The sequence below is a fragment of the Phyllobates terribilis genome, unplaced genomic scaffold, assembly GCF_046119375.1.
Source record: "Phyllobates terribilis strain yellow unplaced genomic scaffold, ASM4611937v1 Scaffold_86__1_contigs__length_6382490, whole genome shotgun sequence".
Classification (NCBI taxonomy): Eukaryota; Metazoa; Chordata; class Amphibia; order Anura; family Dendrobatidae; genus Phyllobates; species Phyllobates terribilis.
Window position 1 is genome coordinate 5,722,403 of NW_027362846.1, and position 14,462 is coordinate 5,736,864.

General features: G+C 48.4%; 1 protein-coding gene across 1 annotated transcript in view; it reads right to left on the reverse strand.

The window, feature by feature from the left end:
- Positions 1 to 5,380: 5,380 nt before the first annotated feature.
- LOC141197720 (uncharacterized) overlaps positions 5,381 to 14,462 on the reverse strand; it is a 28,419-nt gene continuing 19,337 nt past the window's right edge. Inside the window, exons 6-9 of the mRNA XM_073662803.1 lie at positions 13,101 to 13,170; positions 9,479 to 9,574; positions 8,301 to 8,391; positions 5,381 to 6,295 (exon numbers count right to left, since the gene is read on the reverse strand). Of these exons, the coding sequence (XP_073518904.1) occupies positions 5,424 to 6,295; positions 8,301 to 8,391; positions 9,479 to 9,574; positions 13,101 to 13,170 (1,129 nt within the window). The 3' untranslated portion in view covers positions 5,381 to 5,423. The remainder of the gene's footprint in view (positions 6,296 to 8,300; positions 8,392 to 9,478; positions 9,575 to 13,100; positions 13,171 to 14,462) is intronic.

Consider the following 14,462-nt stretch of genomic DNA (forward strand, 5'->3'; position numbering starts at 1 on the left):
CGCACAGGGCCGCCTCCACCATACTTCGCACAGAGTCCCCGTCCCCCCATACTGCACTCAGGGTCCCCGCCCCACCCCCATACAGCTATCAGGATCCCAGCCCACCCCATACAGCGCTCAGGATCCCCCCCCCCATACAGCGCTCAGGGTCCCCGTCCCCCCCATACTGTGCTCATGGTCCCCGTCCCCGTCCCCCCATACTGCGCTCAGGGTCCCCGTCCCCCCATACTGAGTACAGGTCCCCTGTGCTGTATTTCACATGACAGAGAAAATAATATATATTCTCACCTGTCCTCCATTCCCTCAGCGTCCTTTCTGCACCTGTGGCCCGCAGGCATGGACCCTGTAACGATCGTGGCCGCAGCCGCCGATATCAGCGCTGTATTGCAGTGTATTGCTGCGCAGAGACCGGCTCTGTGCATAGCAATACCAGCGCCAGCCGCCGGCCTATCAGAGGCCAGCAGCTGACATCTGCGCAGATGGTAGAGCGAGTGGTAATCTACCGGTTTGTGCACTACTTTCCGAGGCCAATACAGACTTGGGTTGCCCAGGGGGATCCCCGGAATGCAGATGACCTGGTCAGACTGTTCGAAAGATATCACGGGGTCAATGGTTCCTTGGGGAACCCAAAAAAGGGGTGGGGCGTACAAGGTCAAAAGGCTCAGGGGAGGTTATACCAAAGGTCCCAGCTGGCAATATATGCTGGAAATATCACGGTCCAGGCCATATAGCCCCCCATTGTCCTCTGACTTCCGAGCAGATGGACTGTAGCCTGGGTTGCCACTGTTCATACTATGTGTATCCAGTTTGCAGTGTGATCTTTCCACGCAACAAGGGGCCACAAGCTTGTCCCGTAATGGGGAATGGTCGGCAAGTGACTGGACTGCTAGGCTTAGAAAGTTTGTTGACCCTCGTGAGGGCCACATTTCCTCTCTAGCTCATCCATGGAAAGAAGGTTGACGTCAATTGCTTTCATGAGGATGCTAAAGGCTATCCAGTGGCCAGAGTGGACATTGGAATGGGCCAAGGTACTGAGTCCCACGTGGCGTGGTCTAGGACTTACTGCACCCCATTATTATAGGCCAGGACTTTTGTTTGTTTTGGGACATTTGGGGGAGGGTGACAGTGCTCGATTAAGAGACGGGTCGCCCCTAAAGAACTGTCACCACACTCAGAGTCTGATGGGTTTCCCTTCTCTGTCCTTGTGGGGGATGACAAGGTAGTGTCCCTTGGGGCCAACATTCCTGATGTAGGGGGGACCGGTGAAAATATTAGGTCTGCCCGTGATAGGGAGCTAATGCTAAAGGAGACATTAAATAATGTAACCGTCTTAAACAGTATAGCGCAAGAGCCAGGGGCTGACACCAGGTTTCCCTATTTTATGTTGAGTGGGGAGTTATTGTACAGCGTTATTAAGGTCAGAGAGGAAATAGTGGAGCAATTGTTGGTACCCTGACCATGTAGACGAAGGATGCTGGACATGGTCCATTTACATGTCTTGACCATTTGGATGTGGATAAAACTTTAGAACAGGTTGTGCGGAGGTTCTATTGGCCTGGATGTCACCAGGAAATCTTAAAGTATTGCAGGTCTTGTCCCACCTGCCAGATAATTGCCCCTCCTCTCACTTTCGACGTCCCCTCGTACCATTACCCATCATAGAAGTGCCGTTTGAGTGAATTGCCATGGACTTGGTCCATCACCTGGTTAAATCTGCTTGTGGGCATCAATACATATTGTTCATCCTTGACTATGCTACGTGGTGCTCTGAAGCGGTTCCCCTGAGAAACTCCTCTGTGGTAAGTAAAGCCCACGAGTTGGTACACATTTTTTCCTGGAACGGATTACCGGGGGAGATACTTACCGACCAAGGAAAAGCCTTTATGAGTAAGGTGATGAGGGAACTGTGTAAGGCCCTGCAAATTACACAACTGAAGACATCCATGTACCATCCCAGATGGACGGCCTTGTGGAAAGGTTAAATAAAACATTGAAGAGTATGCTTAAGAAGGTCATATAGAAGGACGGTCAGACTGGGACTGTCTCCTCCCGTATCTGTTGTTTTCTATCCGGGAGGTTCCACAAGCCTCGACCGGATTTTCTCCATTTGAACTTCTATATGGTCGACATGCAAGGGGTCTCCTTCATATAGAGAAGGATTCCTGAGAAGCCGAGGTTACACCCCATCGGAGCATCATTGAGGATGTCACCAAAATGTCGGAGATGATTGCGAAGGTGATGCCCATCATAAAAGGACATTTCCTCCAGGCACAAGGGGCTCAATCTAGGGTCTACAACGGGTCAGCCAGGCTGAGGCAGTTCAGCCCCGGGGACAGAGTCCTTGTACTAATTCCCACAGTGGAGAGTAAGTTTTTGGCCAAATGGTAAGACCCCTATGAGGTGGTAGAGAAGCTTGGTGAAGGGAACTACAAGGTCCATCACAGATCTACCTCTCTGTACTCGATATCAACTCCTTACTAACCAGAATACCACAATGTCTGTCTGCTATTTCATCTTTCTTCTCTGCTAGATTCCTAAAACTTAATATGGATAAAACCAAATTCATCATATTTCCACCATCTCACTCAACCCCCCTCCTGACCTATCTATCAAAGTCTCGCTGCCTCTGGGTAACCCTTGACTCTAATCTCTCCTTCAAACCTCATATCCAAGCCCTTTCCACTTCATGCCGACTCCAATTCAAAAATATTCCCCGGATCCGCACATTCCTCAACCATGAATTTGCAAAAACACTAGTGCGTGCCCTCATCATCTCTCTCCTCGACTACTGCAACCTCCTGCTCTGTGGCCTCTATTCTAACACTCTCGCACCCCTGCAATCTATCCTAAACTCTGCTGCCCGACTAATGCACCTGTCCCCCCGCTATTCCCCAGTCTCTTCCTGCTGCCAATCCCTGCACTGGCTCCCCATTGCCCAGAGACTCAAGTTCAAGACCCTAACCTTGGCATACAAAACCATCCATAGCCTGTCTCCTCCATATATCTATGATCTAGTCTCCCGGTACCTACTTGCATGCAACCTCCGATCCTCACAGGACCACCTTCTCTACGCTGCTCCTTTCTCCTCTTCCCACAATCGCATACAAGATTTCTCCCACGCATCCCCCCTACTCTGGAACTCTCTACTCCAACAAGTCAGACTCTCGCCTACCGTGGAAACCTTCAAAAGGAACCTGAAGACCGACCTCTTCCGACAAGCCTACAATCTGCAGTAACCCTCACTGCATGACCAGCTGTACCCTCACCTACGGCATCCTCACCCACCCCTTCTACACTGTGAGCCCTCACGGGCAGGGTCCTCTCGCCTCCTGTGCCAGTCGGTGACTTGTTTTTGTTTAAACTATTGTACTTGTTGTCTGCTATGTATACCACTTTTTCACATGTAAATCGCCATAGAATTAATGGCACTATATTAATTAATAATAATAACCAGGAAGACTAAAACTGTACCAAGTGTACGTAGGTGGCAAGATAGGGAGCCAGTTGAAACTCCATGTTTTCAGGACAAGCCTGAAGCAGATGTTGAAAGAGTCATAATAGCAAAGATCCCGTTGAAGGCTCAAAAATAGCAGTGCGGGAGTTGTTGCAGCAGAACAGGGACCTGTTCTTAGATTTGCTATTTTGTACAAAGGTCATAGAACATGAGGTTCTGATGGAATCCCATGTGCGGGTGAACTTGAAGCCCTATCTAATTCCTGAGGCCTAGCGAGAGCTATTCTCCAAGGAATCTCTGAGTCATTGAGGAATCAGAGAGGGTGGTCTATCCCTATTGTCCTGGTTCCAAAACCTGATGGCGAATGGAGGTTCTGTAACGATTATAGGAAGCTGAATGAAGTCCAAGTTCAACGCATATCAGATGCCGTGTGTGGATGAACTAATCGCGAGACGTGGGCTGGCAAGGTATATAACCATCTTGGATTTAACTAAGAAATATTGGCAAATCCCCATGTCACAAGAAGCCAAGGAGAAGACTGGATCCTCGCAATCCGTAAGAATTACACTGCATCATACTTTATATATCGTAATCTTCAGCCCGGATTGGAGATGTCACCTGCAAAAGGTCCAGGCGGTGTTTGATCCTCTCAGGAAGGCAGGGTTTTCTATAAATCTGAAAACATTTTGCCATGGGAAATAAAGAGGCCAAATAACTAGGATATGTAGTAGGTAGAGGCGAGATCAAACCCCGGATCAGTAAAGTAGATGCAATCCAAAACTGGCCAAGACCACTCTTAAAAAAGCAAGTTAGAGCCTTTCTGGGAATCGTGGGGTACTATAGGAGATTCCTCACAAACTTTGCCATGATGGCCGTACGTATGACGCCTTAGGCAGTACCTCAAAGGCCCAAATGAAGAAAACCTATAAAGCAAAAGGACCTCCAGCAACAATGTAGATTAAATGAATAAATGTTATTGACATTACAGGTGATGCCTTTACATTACACGCCAATAACAACAGACAGAAAATGAAAAAACACTGAACAAGACTAGGTCTGAGATGCAAACTGTATGGACCATACCACGCCCTGATGTAAAGCAACTGTCTAATATAACAAGTACATTTCATATGGCAATCTTATGCAAAAGATAGTAAATAGTGCATTGTCATAGAAAATATTAAGAATCTCTCTCCCTCTGAAATCCGTCACTCTTCCCCCTCCCCTATACCATTTGTCAAAGGAGCAAGAGCTCGCAATCTAAGGAGCTGTCTCTATCCAAAAGGGACTACACACAAGAGGTGACAAACTCCATTATCCAGGCTAATTATCATACCACATGGAGAGACATGGGTGATGAATAGACACCTGAGTAAATAGGAAACATCTCCTTATGGCTTCAAAGGGAACCTATCTCACTCCCCAAAATAGCCAGGACATTCCCAGCTGCAATCCCTAAACTTTTAGGTACTGACATGAAATATGGAATATCGGAAGTTCTATAATTCCGAGTGTGATGGGACACACTTTCTTAGCGGTGGGGTTAACTAATGAACAATATGCACATTTTTACCATATCTGTAAGCCCTCCCAGTGAGTTGTAACGCAAGAACATGAAAATAACGGACAGCAGTCATGTAATGTATGGTCTCTAAGTAAAGGTAAATTTGCAATAAAAAAGATGGCATCACTTGCTAACTTCTGCGATCAACCAGTGAGGAGTTATCGCAGAAAATTAGAGATTTAATAAAACCAAGAAGGGCGGAGACCAGCCCACGTGAGGTCATCACAGGGGAGTGTGTGGGCAGTGCCCCCGTTGGCATAAAAGATCAGGCCGAATATTGATCTATACTCATGCCGGGTTATACATATTTGTGTAAGCGGGGGTCCTGTTCCATAACGGTTCATTTGACTGCTTCCCTTCAGCTAAACTGAATCGTCTCTGCGATCGGCCTAGTAAGTCCTTCTATTAATCCCTTTTTATTTTGTGTAACTGTATATGCTGTATTAAACATGAACCCTGCGTGAAACATTTCCCACATTCTGGACATGAATATGGCTTTTCTCCAGTGTGAATTCTTTGATGTTTTTGAAGATCTGGTTTCTGGATAAAACATTTCCCACATTCTGAACATGAATATGGCTTCTCTCCTGTGTGAACTCTTTGATGTTTATGAAGATCTGATTTCTGGATAAAACATTTCCCACATTCTGAACATGAATATGGCTTCTCTCCTGTATGACTTCTGTAATGTTTAAGCAAATTTGACTTATCGCTGAAACATTTCGCACATTCTGAACATGAAAATGGCTTTTCTCCTGTGTGAATTCTCTGATGTGTCAGCAATTTAGATTTAGTTTTAAAATATTTCCCACATTCTGAACAGGATAATGGTTTCTTCTCTGTGGGAATTATTTGATGTTTAAGAAGGTCTTGTCTCTGGATATAACATTTCGCACATTCTGAACATGAAAATGGCTTTTCTCCTGTGTGACTTCTCTGATGTGTAAGCAATTTAGATTTATATTGAAAACATTTCCCACATTCTGAACATGAATATGGCTTCTCTCCTGTGTGAAATTTTTGATGTTTATGAAGATCTGGTTTCTGGATAAAACATTTCCCACATTCTGAACATGAAAATGGTTTCTTCCCTGGGGGAATTATTTGATGTTCGACATCCCTTCTCTGGCTTTCATTTTGCTTAACAGTCTGTGATGAATCCAAGTAGATGACGGACTGAAAAGGCTCAGATGATTGATTTCTGCTCTGAAGGGCTGGAGGTATAGCTGGAATAATGGCACGCTTTTCATGGGTATCTGGTTTGACACCACAGTCATCTGCCAAGAATAAATCTGATTTTATTATTTTTCAATATCAATTCCTTATATTTTATAACATTTCTCTATACATAATTCTATACAAATCAAATATAATGAAACTATGACCTAAGACAGTGGTGAGCCACCTGTTCACAAATCCCATGGTACTCAACCCCTAATATACAATCGACAAACATAATACATTCAGGCAGAAACGTTTGAGGCAATAAAGGGAGGATTAAAAATAAGCCTTATTACATTACAATCTGCAGCAACAGTTAAAAATACACGCCATAAAAACATGTAAGATGGGGTATTCACATCTCCGAGAAACTATACCAATATGTAGTAGGTGTAATAAAAATAAGATTAGCAAATATCTCCAATTAGAAATGTAGTATAGTTCTTCTGATTCGCTATGTCGCTTACCCCATGTTCAGGGCATTGCAAGTTAGTTGCTAGTGGTCATAACTATGGATACCTAAGCTACTGCAATGCTCTGCACATGGGGTAAGTGACAAAGAATCAGGAGAACTATACCACATTTCTAATTGGAGTCTGAATAAACCTCGACCTCACACATCGACAGGTACTCCGAGTGTCATGGGATCACCACGCTGACGTAGCGACCCTCCATCCCCTTACAACAGAAGGACAAGGTGGCAGAGACCACATTGGTGACTGTGCCGCACACTGGAATGTTATTGTCGGGGGAGTTCCCGATTCGGACCTCGGCCCCCATCAGTCGCTCAGGGCAACAGTCCATCCTGTTGGTTATGGCGACGCTGGATATCTTGTAGCTCTTGCCCAGGTCCAGCTTCCACCAGGGATCCTTCTCCAGGTTGGTGTGGGTGCAGAAGTCACTATTGAAGTCAGTGTCTCCAACCTGGAGAAGGATCCCTGGTGGAAGCTGGACCTGGGCAAGAGCTACAAGACATCCAGCGTCGCCATAACTAACAGGATGGACTGTGGTCTGGAGCGACTGATGGGGGCCAAGATCCGAATCGGGAACTTCCCCGACAATAACAATCCGGTGTGCGGAACAGTCACGAATGTTGTCTCTGCCACCTTGTGCTTCTGCTGTAAGGGGATGGAGGGTCGCTACGTCAGCGTGGTGATCCCAGGACACTCGGAGTACATTTCTAATTGGAGGTATTTTCTATTATTATTATCACACCTACTATATTTTGGGATAGGATTTTGGAGATGGGAATACCCCTTCAAGGCTGTATGCTTAGGACTTATCCAGGACTCATTCAGATGCCTCATTCCATTGTTTTTTGTGATTACATTGATCCCTCTTAAATGGCTTTTTGTATTTTTATGTGTTTTCAACTGCGATCTAATAAATTGTATTTTTAATCTCTATATTGTCTCACATTTCTCTGTACACAGTCATGGTGGAAATAGTTGGCGCCCTTAAAATTGTTCCAGAAAATGAAGTATTTCTCCTAGGACATTATTGCAATTACACCTGTTTTGTTATAGACACGTTTATTTCCTTTGTGTGTATTGTCACTGATCTTTTCTAGTGAAATGTTCAATGGAGAATCAAAACTGGGCTTTGACCAGATTATTACCTGACCCTACTTCTCAACCCTTTCCTGATCTGCCTACATACTTCTTGTTGACCGCAGAACGGTTTGGCTTCTCACTTGACTGCTCTTCCGGGACGTGTACTGCTGCTAGATATTGACCTTGGCTTCTCCAGCTTAGATGTCCACCTGCCTGACTTCTGTATGTGACCCGGCTCTATTCTTGACATTCAGCTGTAATCTGGCAACTCACAACTACATTACAATTGGAGACATGGTGCCTTTCTGCAGCAAATAAAATCCCATTTAACCAATGAAACTTTGCTGCCAAAATGCGTTAATCAAAAAAGGTGAGAAAAAAAGTTTTTTTTTGTTATGCATCAAATCTATCTGTAAGTAAAATGCACGTCAATTACTTGTGTGATCAAACTCATAATATAATGACCACAGGATCTGTGACTTCTCTGCATTTAATGGTCACTACTCACCTGGGTGGTCATATGTAGGAATCTCCTCTTTACACCGCTCATCATCCCTCACATATGTCTCTGTAGTATTAATATGGGTCAGATCTTCACCCTGAAACAAATATTGTAAAAGTCACAGACAGATGAGAAGTCCCATCTATGATCGGCTCTAATCCTGCCATCTCCATGCACATGGGAAAGAAAAACAGCAGTCACCCATACATATTAAATGGGAAACCGTTGGGGAAATCTGACATGGAGAAGGACCTGGGCGTCTTGGTTAATAGCAAATTAAATTGGAGTGCCCAGTGTCAGGCAGCAGCTGCGAAGGCAAATAGAGTCATGGCATGCATCAGAAGAGGAATAGGGGCATATGATGAGAACATTGTTCTTCCTCTGTATAAAGCGCTGGTAAGGCCGCACTTAGAATATTGTGCACAGTTCTGGGCTCCGGTGTTCAGGAAAGACATATTGGAGCTAGAGAGGGTACAAAGGAGGGCGACTAAGGTAATAAAGGGAATGGAGGGACTAGAATACCCAGAGAGGTTGTCAAAATTAGGCCTATTTACGTTGGAAAAGAGAAGGCTTAGGGGAGACCTCATAAACATGTATAAATACATCAGGGGGCAATACAGAGATCTCTCCCATGACCTGTTTATACCAAGGATGGTGACAAAGACGAGGGGGCACACTATGCGTCTGGAGGAAAGGAGGTTCCTGCACCAGCATAGAAGGGGATTCTTTACGGTCAGAGCCGTGAGACTCTGGAACTCTCTGGGAGAGGAAGTGGTGATGTCCAACTCACTTAATGAGTTCAAGAGAGGCCTGGACGCCTTTCTTGAGAACAATAAAATTACATCTTATGCTTAGTTAATTAATCCAGGGATTTAATCTGACTGCCAGATTGGAGTCGGGAAGTGAATTTTTCCTCGATGATGTAAATTGGCCTATACCACATGTTTTTTTTTTGCCTTCCCCTGGATCAACGCTGCGGAATAGCTGCAGTGCACAAGAAATAGGCTGAACTGGATGGACGCTTGTCTTTTATCGGCCTTATAAACTATGTAACTATCTCCACCGTTCTCATTACACAAGTATAAAACATACAATACTGGGGGATAAAACAAGACTGAGCGCAAGACCTTCACAGCCGTCTACACATCATAGGGGAGATCTCATGACACCTTCTCTCCATCTACCTGATGATCCTGAGGAACATTGGGGTCTTCTTGTTTACAGTCCTGTGGAAGAAGAGGACGGGGACATCTCTCTGGTGTTGTCCTCTTGCTGGATAGATCTGGAGGAAACACATACAGGGACTGAATTCATTCTTTACATACAGATAATTATAGGCCGTGTGAATTTAGTCCTGTCTATTACCTGGTGATGTGAGGGGCTGGGGAACCTCCATCATGACGTCCTTGTACAGATCTTTGTGTCCTTCTAAATACTCCCACTCCTCCATGGAAAAATAGACGGCGACATCCTGACACCTTATAGGAACCTGACACATACAATGATACCGTCATCCCCCCGATCCCTCCATAGCGTTACTGTATAATGTCCCAGCATTCCCTGCAGTGTCACCTCTCCAGTCAGCAGCTCAATCATCTTGTAGGTGAGTTCTAGGATCTTCTGGTCATTGATGTCCTCATGTATCAGGGGGTGAGGTGGAGGCCTCGTGATTGGGCTCAGGGGTCTTCCCCATCCCTCAGACACAGGGTCCTGACAGCGCCCACTAGAGGTCTTCTTCACTACTGTGTAATCCTGGTTATGGAGAGACACATTAATAAATCTCCCTCCAGACATTTCCAGAGTCCTCACCTCTCCAGTTCTGTCCATCTGTTATTCCCATAGATAAGAATGATGTAATGTGACGTCATCAGAATCTCTCACCTCTCCAGTAAGCCGGAAGAGGATCTCTAGGGTGAGGTGGAATATCCTCTCCGCCATCTTCTTCTTGTCCTTCTCCATCTACTAAGGTTTAAGGTAAATTTTCTAGAAGATGGAAGATAATGATGAACAACTCGCTGTTCACACGTTCAGTTTCTTTAACTTCTTTTAACCCCTTCAGGTTTCTAAAACAGTTAGAAGAAGTGACCTGAAAACAGCAGATAAGACCCCAAAGTCCTGTCAGGCGGGGGCGCTCTACTCTTAGGCCGGAGACGGGTGTTATAGTGAGGTCACAGGACTCCGTCTGTTATTAGGGAGATTCTCACTTCTGGGCGATTTCACAACAAACTCATTTCTTCACATTAACGAAAAAAGGAAAAGCCACCACATACCTCCACCTGCAGAGCCGCCTCCACATATATGGCTGCTCTGTGCCCACAGGACCTGTGATGAGGTCACAGTAGGGGAGGAGTCAGGGGTCACATGATCAGGGGCCTCAGTGGATGCAGGACTCTGCTGTGCTGGTTGTCATGGTGCTGGATGAGCTGAAGTTTATGTGTGGGGTCAGGAGGGGTTTACAGTGTGGATGTAGCAGAGCCGCGTGTGTACGAGGTGTACGGAGCGGAGCCGCGCGTGTACGAGGTGTACGGAGCAGAGCCGCGTGTGTACGGAGCGGAGCCGCGCGTGTACGAGGTGTACGGAGCAGAGCCGTGTGTGTACGAGGTGTACGGAGCAGAGCCGCGTGTGTACGAGGTGTACGGAGCGGAGCCGCGCGTGTACGAGGTGTACGGAGCAGAGCCGCGTGTGTACGAGGTGTACGGAGCGGAGCCGCGCGTGTACGAGGTGTACGGAGCAGAGCCGTGTGTGTACGAGGTGTACGGAGCAGAGCCGCGTGTGTACGAGGTGTACGGAGCGGAGCCGCGCGTGTACGAGGTGTACGGAGCAGAGCCGCGTGTGTACGAGGTGTACGGAGCGGAGCCGCGCGTGTACGAGGTGTACGGAGCAGAGCCGTGTGTGTACGAGGTGTACGGAGCAGAGCCGCGTGTGTACGAGGTGTACGGAGCGGAGCCGCGCGTGTACGAGGTGTACGGAGCAGAGCCGCGTGTGTACGAGGTGTACGGAGCAGAGCCGCGTGTGTACGAGGTGTACGGAGCGGAGCCGCGCGTGTACGAGGTGTACGGAGCAGAGCCGCGTGTGTACGAGGTGTACGGAGCGGAGCCGCGCGTGTACGAGGTGTACGGAGCAGAGCCGTGTGTGTACGAGGTGTACGGAGCAGAGCCGCGTGTGTACGAGGTGTACGGAGCGGAGCCGCGTGTGTACGAGGTGTACGGAGCGGAGCCGTGTGTACGAGGTGTGCGGAGCAGAGCCGTGTGTGTACGAGGTGTACGGTGCGGAACCGTGTGTGTACGAGGTGTACGGAGCGGAACCGTGTGTGTACGAGGTGTACGGAGCTGAGCCGCTTGTGTACGAGGTGTACGGAGCTGAGCCCTGTGTGTACGAGGTGTACGGAGCAGAGCCGCGTGTGTACGAGGTGTACGGTGCGGAGCCGCGTGTGTACGAGGTGTACGGAGCGGAGCCGTGTGTACGAGGTGTGCGGAGCAGAGCCGTGTGTGTACGAGGTGTACGGTGCGGAACCGTGTGTGTACGAGGTGTACGGAGCGGAACCGTGTGTGTACGAGGTGTACGGAGCTGAGCCGCTTGTGTACGAGGTGTACGGAGCTGAGCCCTGTGTGTACGAGGTGTACGGAGCAGAGCCGCGTGTGTACGAGGTGTACGGAGCAGAGCCGCGTGTGTACGAGGTGTACGGAGCGGAGCCGCTTGTGTACGAGGTGTACGGAGCTGAGCCTCGTGTGTACGAGGCATACGGAGCTGAGCCGCGTGTGTACGAGGTGTACGGAGCTGAGCCGCGTGTGTACGAGGTGTACGGAGCAGAGCCCTGTGTGTACGAGGTGTACGGAGCAGAGCCGCGTGTGTACGAGGTGTACGGAGCAGAGCCGCGTGTGTACGAGGTGTACGGAGCGGAGCCGCTTTTGTACGAGGTGTACGGAGCTGAGCCTCGTGTGTACGAGGTATACGGAGCTGAGCCGCGTGTGTACGAGGTGTACGGAGCAGAGCCGCGTGTGTACGAGGTGTACGGAGCGGAGCCGCGTGTGTACGAGGTGTACGGAGCGGAGCCGCGTGTGTACGAGGTGTACGGAGCGGAGCCGCGTGTGTACGAGGTGTACGGAGCGGAGCCGCGTGTGTACGGAGCGGAGCCGCGTGTGTACGAGGTGTACGGAGCGGAACCGTGTGTGTACGAGGTGTACGGAGCGGAGCCGCGTGTGTACGAGGTGTACGGAGCAGAGCCCTGTGTGTACGAGGTGTACGGAGCAGAGCCGCGTGTGTACGAGGTGTACGGAGCAGAGCCGCGTGTGTACGAGGTGTACGGAGCGGAGCCGCTTGTGTACGAGGTGTACGGAGCTGAGCCTCGTGTGTACGAGGTATACGGAGCTGAGCCGCGTGTGTACGAGGTGTACGGAGCAGAGCCGCGTGTGTACGAGGTGTACGGAGCGGAGCCGCGTGTGTACGAGGTGTACGGAGCGGAGCCGCGTGTGTACGAGGTGTACGGAGCGGAGCCGCGTGTGTACGAGGTGTACGGAGCGGAGCCGCGTGTGTACGGAGCAGAGCCGCGTGTGTACGAGGTGTACGGAGCGGAGCCGCGTGTGTACGAGGTGTACGGAGCGGAGCCGCGTGTGTACGAGGTGTACGGAGCGGAGCCGCGTGTGTACGAGGTGTACGGAGCGGAGCCGTGTGTGTGTTTGATGTGTAAGAGAAGCCATGTGGACAGATCAGAACCGTGCGCTCCCTCCTCACCCGACCTGTGGGCCTGTCTTAAACAGGAGATTTACGGTGAAGGACACTGGATCGCCCACAGATGGAGAAGCTGACAGACTCCATGTTTGGAGCTTCTGACTGTTCTCCTAAGTCTCCTGACATCCAGGAGCTCATACACAAGGGGCTGATGTTCATCAAAACAAAAATGAGCAATCACACATTATACTTATTATTCCACAAAGCTGTAAATATCCTAGAAATCAAGACTGAGGGGCTTTTATTTGTCTCTTCACCTTGACCATGAAGCTTCTGATCAATATATCCCGATTTATCTATCTGCACCGTCTGAATAGAGCGAGTTCTGGTCACTAAGATGAATGATGATGGGAGTGTATGTGCATGAAGAAAGTTGTCAGTTTCTATGCACCTTCATTTACCTCACTATGGCTGTATACGTGTTTGTATGTATTTCAGCCATTAACTCCTTGTTTGGTCTAAGATGATGTAAGATGGCTTCCGGACACATAGTTGATGGGAGGTATGTATCACAGAGGTGGTTGTCCTCTGTGTTATAAACCTGGAGTATTGCTCTAGGGCACATAGTACTAAGAGGCTTGTTTTGTGCTTCTGTACCCGGGTTTTAGGGGCAGCCTGAGAGATGATGGGGTCTGGCTGCCCACATACCCACCCCTGGGTGTGGTCCATAGGGTAAAATGGAGTCTGTTTGTTTTGACACATGGTCTGTGTGTGTGGAGGTAAGAAGGCCTCCTGTGTGTCATCTCCAAACTGGACTGTCTCTAAAGTGCCATTGTTGCAACTGTTTACTTTGTTTTGCCTCCATTGAAAGGCCGTTTATTTTCCTATGCTTGTGACGTGGTTTATGAAGAACCAATAACCCAGCAAGGACATATAAATGGAAACAGTTCCCGTGTTACCTCACCACGCACCAAAGTGAGTAGCATTCCCACAATTGGTTTTAGAAGTGCAGGCAGCGTTCCCAGGGAACACGTGTAACTACTACAGAGGTACTGCATGCCCTGGGCAAAGGCGGCCATAAGCCAGCAAATAACGTCAGATAGCATGGAGAACCTAGTGAAACACCTGGTACAAGCCCAGCTGTAGCAGCAGTACCGACAACAGCTGGCGCAACAAGAGACAAATAAGCTGCTTATTTAACAGAGGTTCGCGGCATGGCGGCAGCTTTGACTCAAAGGTCAGCTAATGATTTTCCCATCCTGAAGGCGGTAAGGAGAGCCCTGCAGAAAATGGCCAAGTGTGATGACATACAGGCCTTTTTGACCATTTTTGAGAGGGTCGCCGAGAGGGAGAAACTCTAGCCAGAGCAATGGGCGGAAGTGCTGGTGCCATACTTAACGGGGGAGCTACTATGGAAGGCCTACTATGATTTAGCCTTAAAAGACGCGATTGAGAGTGGCAATGTCAGGGTACAACGGGTCCACCGCTGGGCATATCACA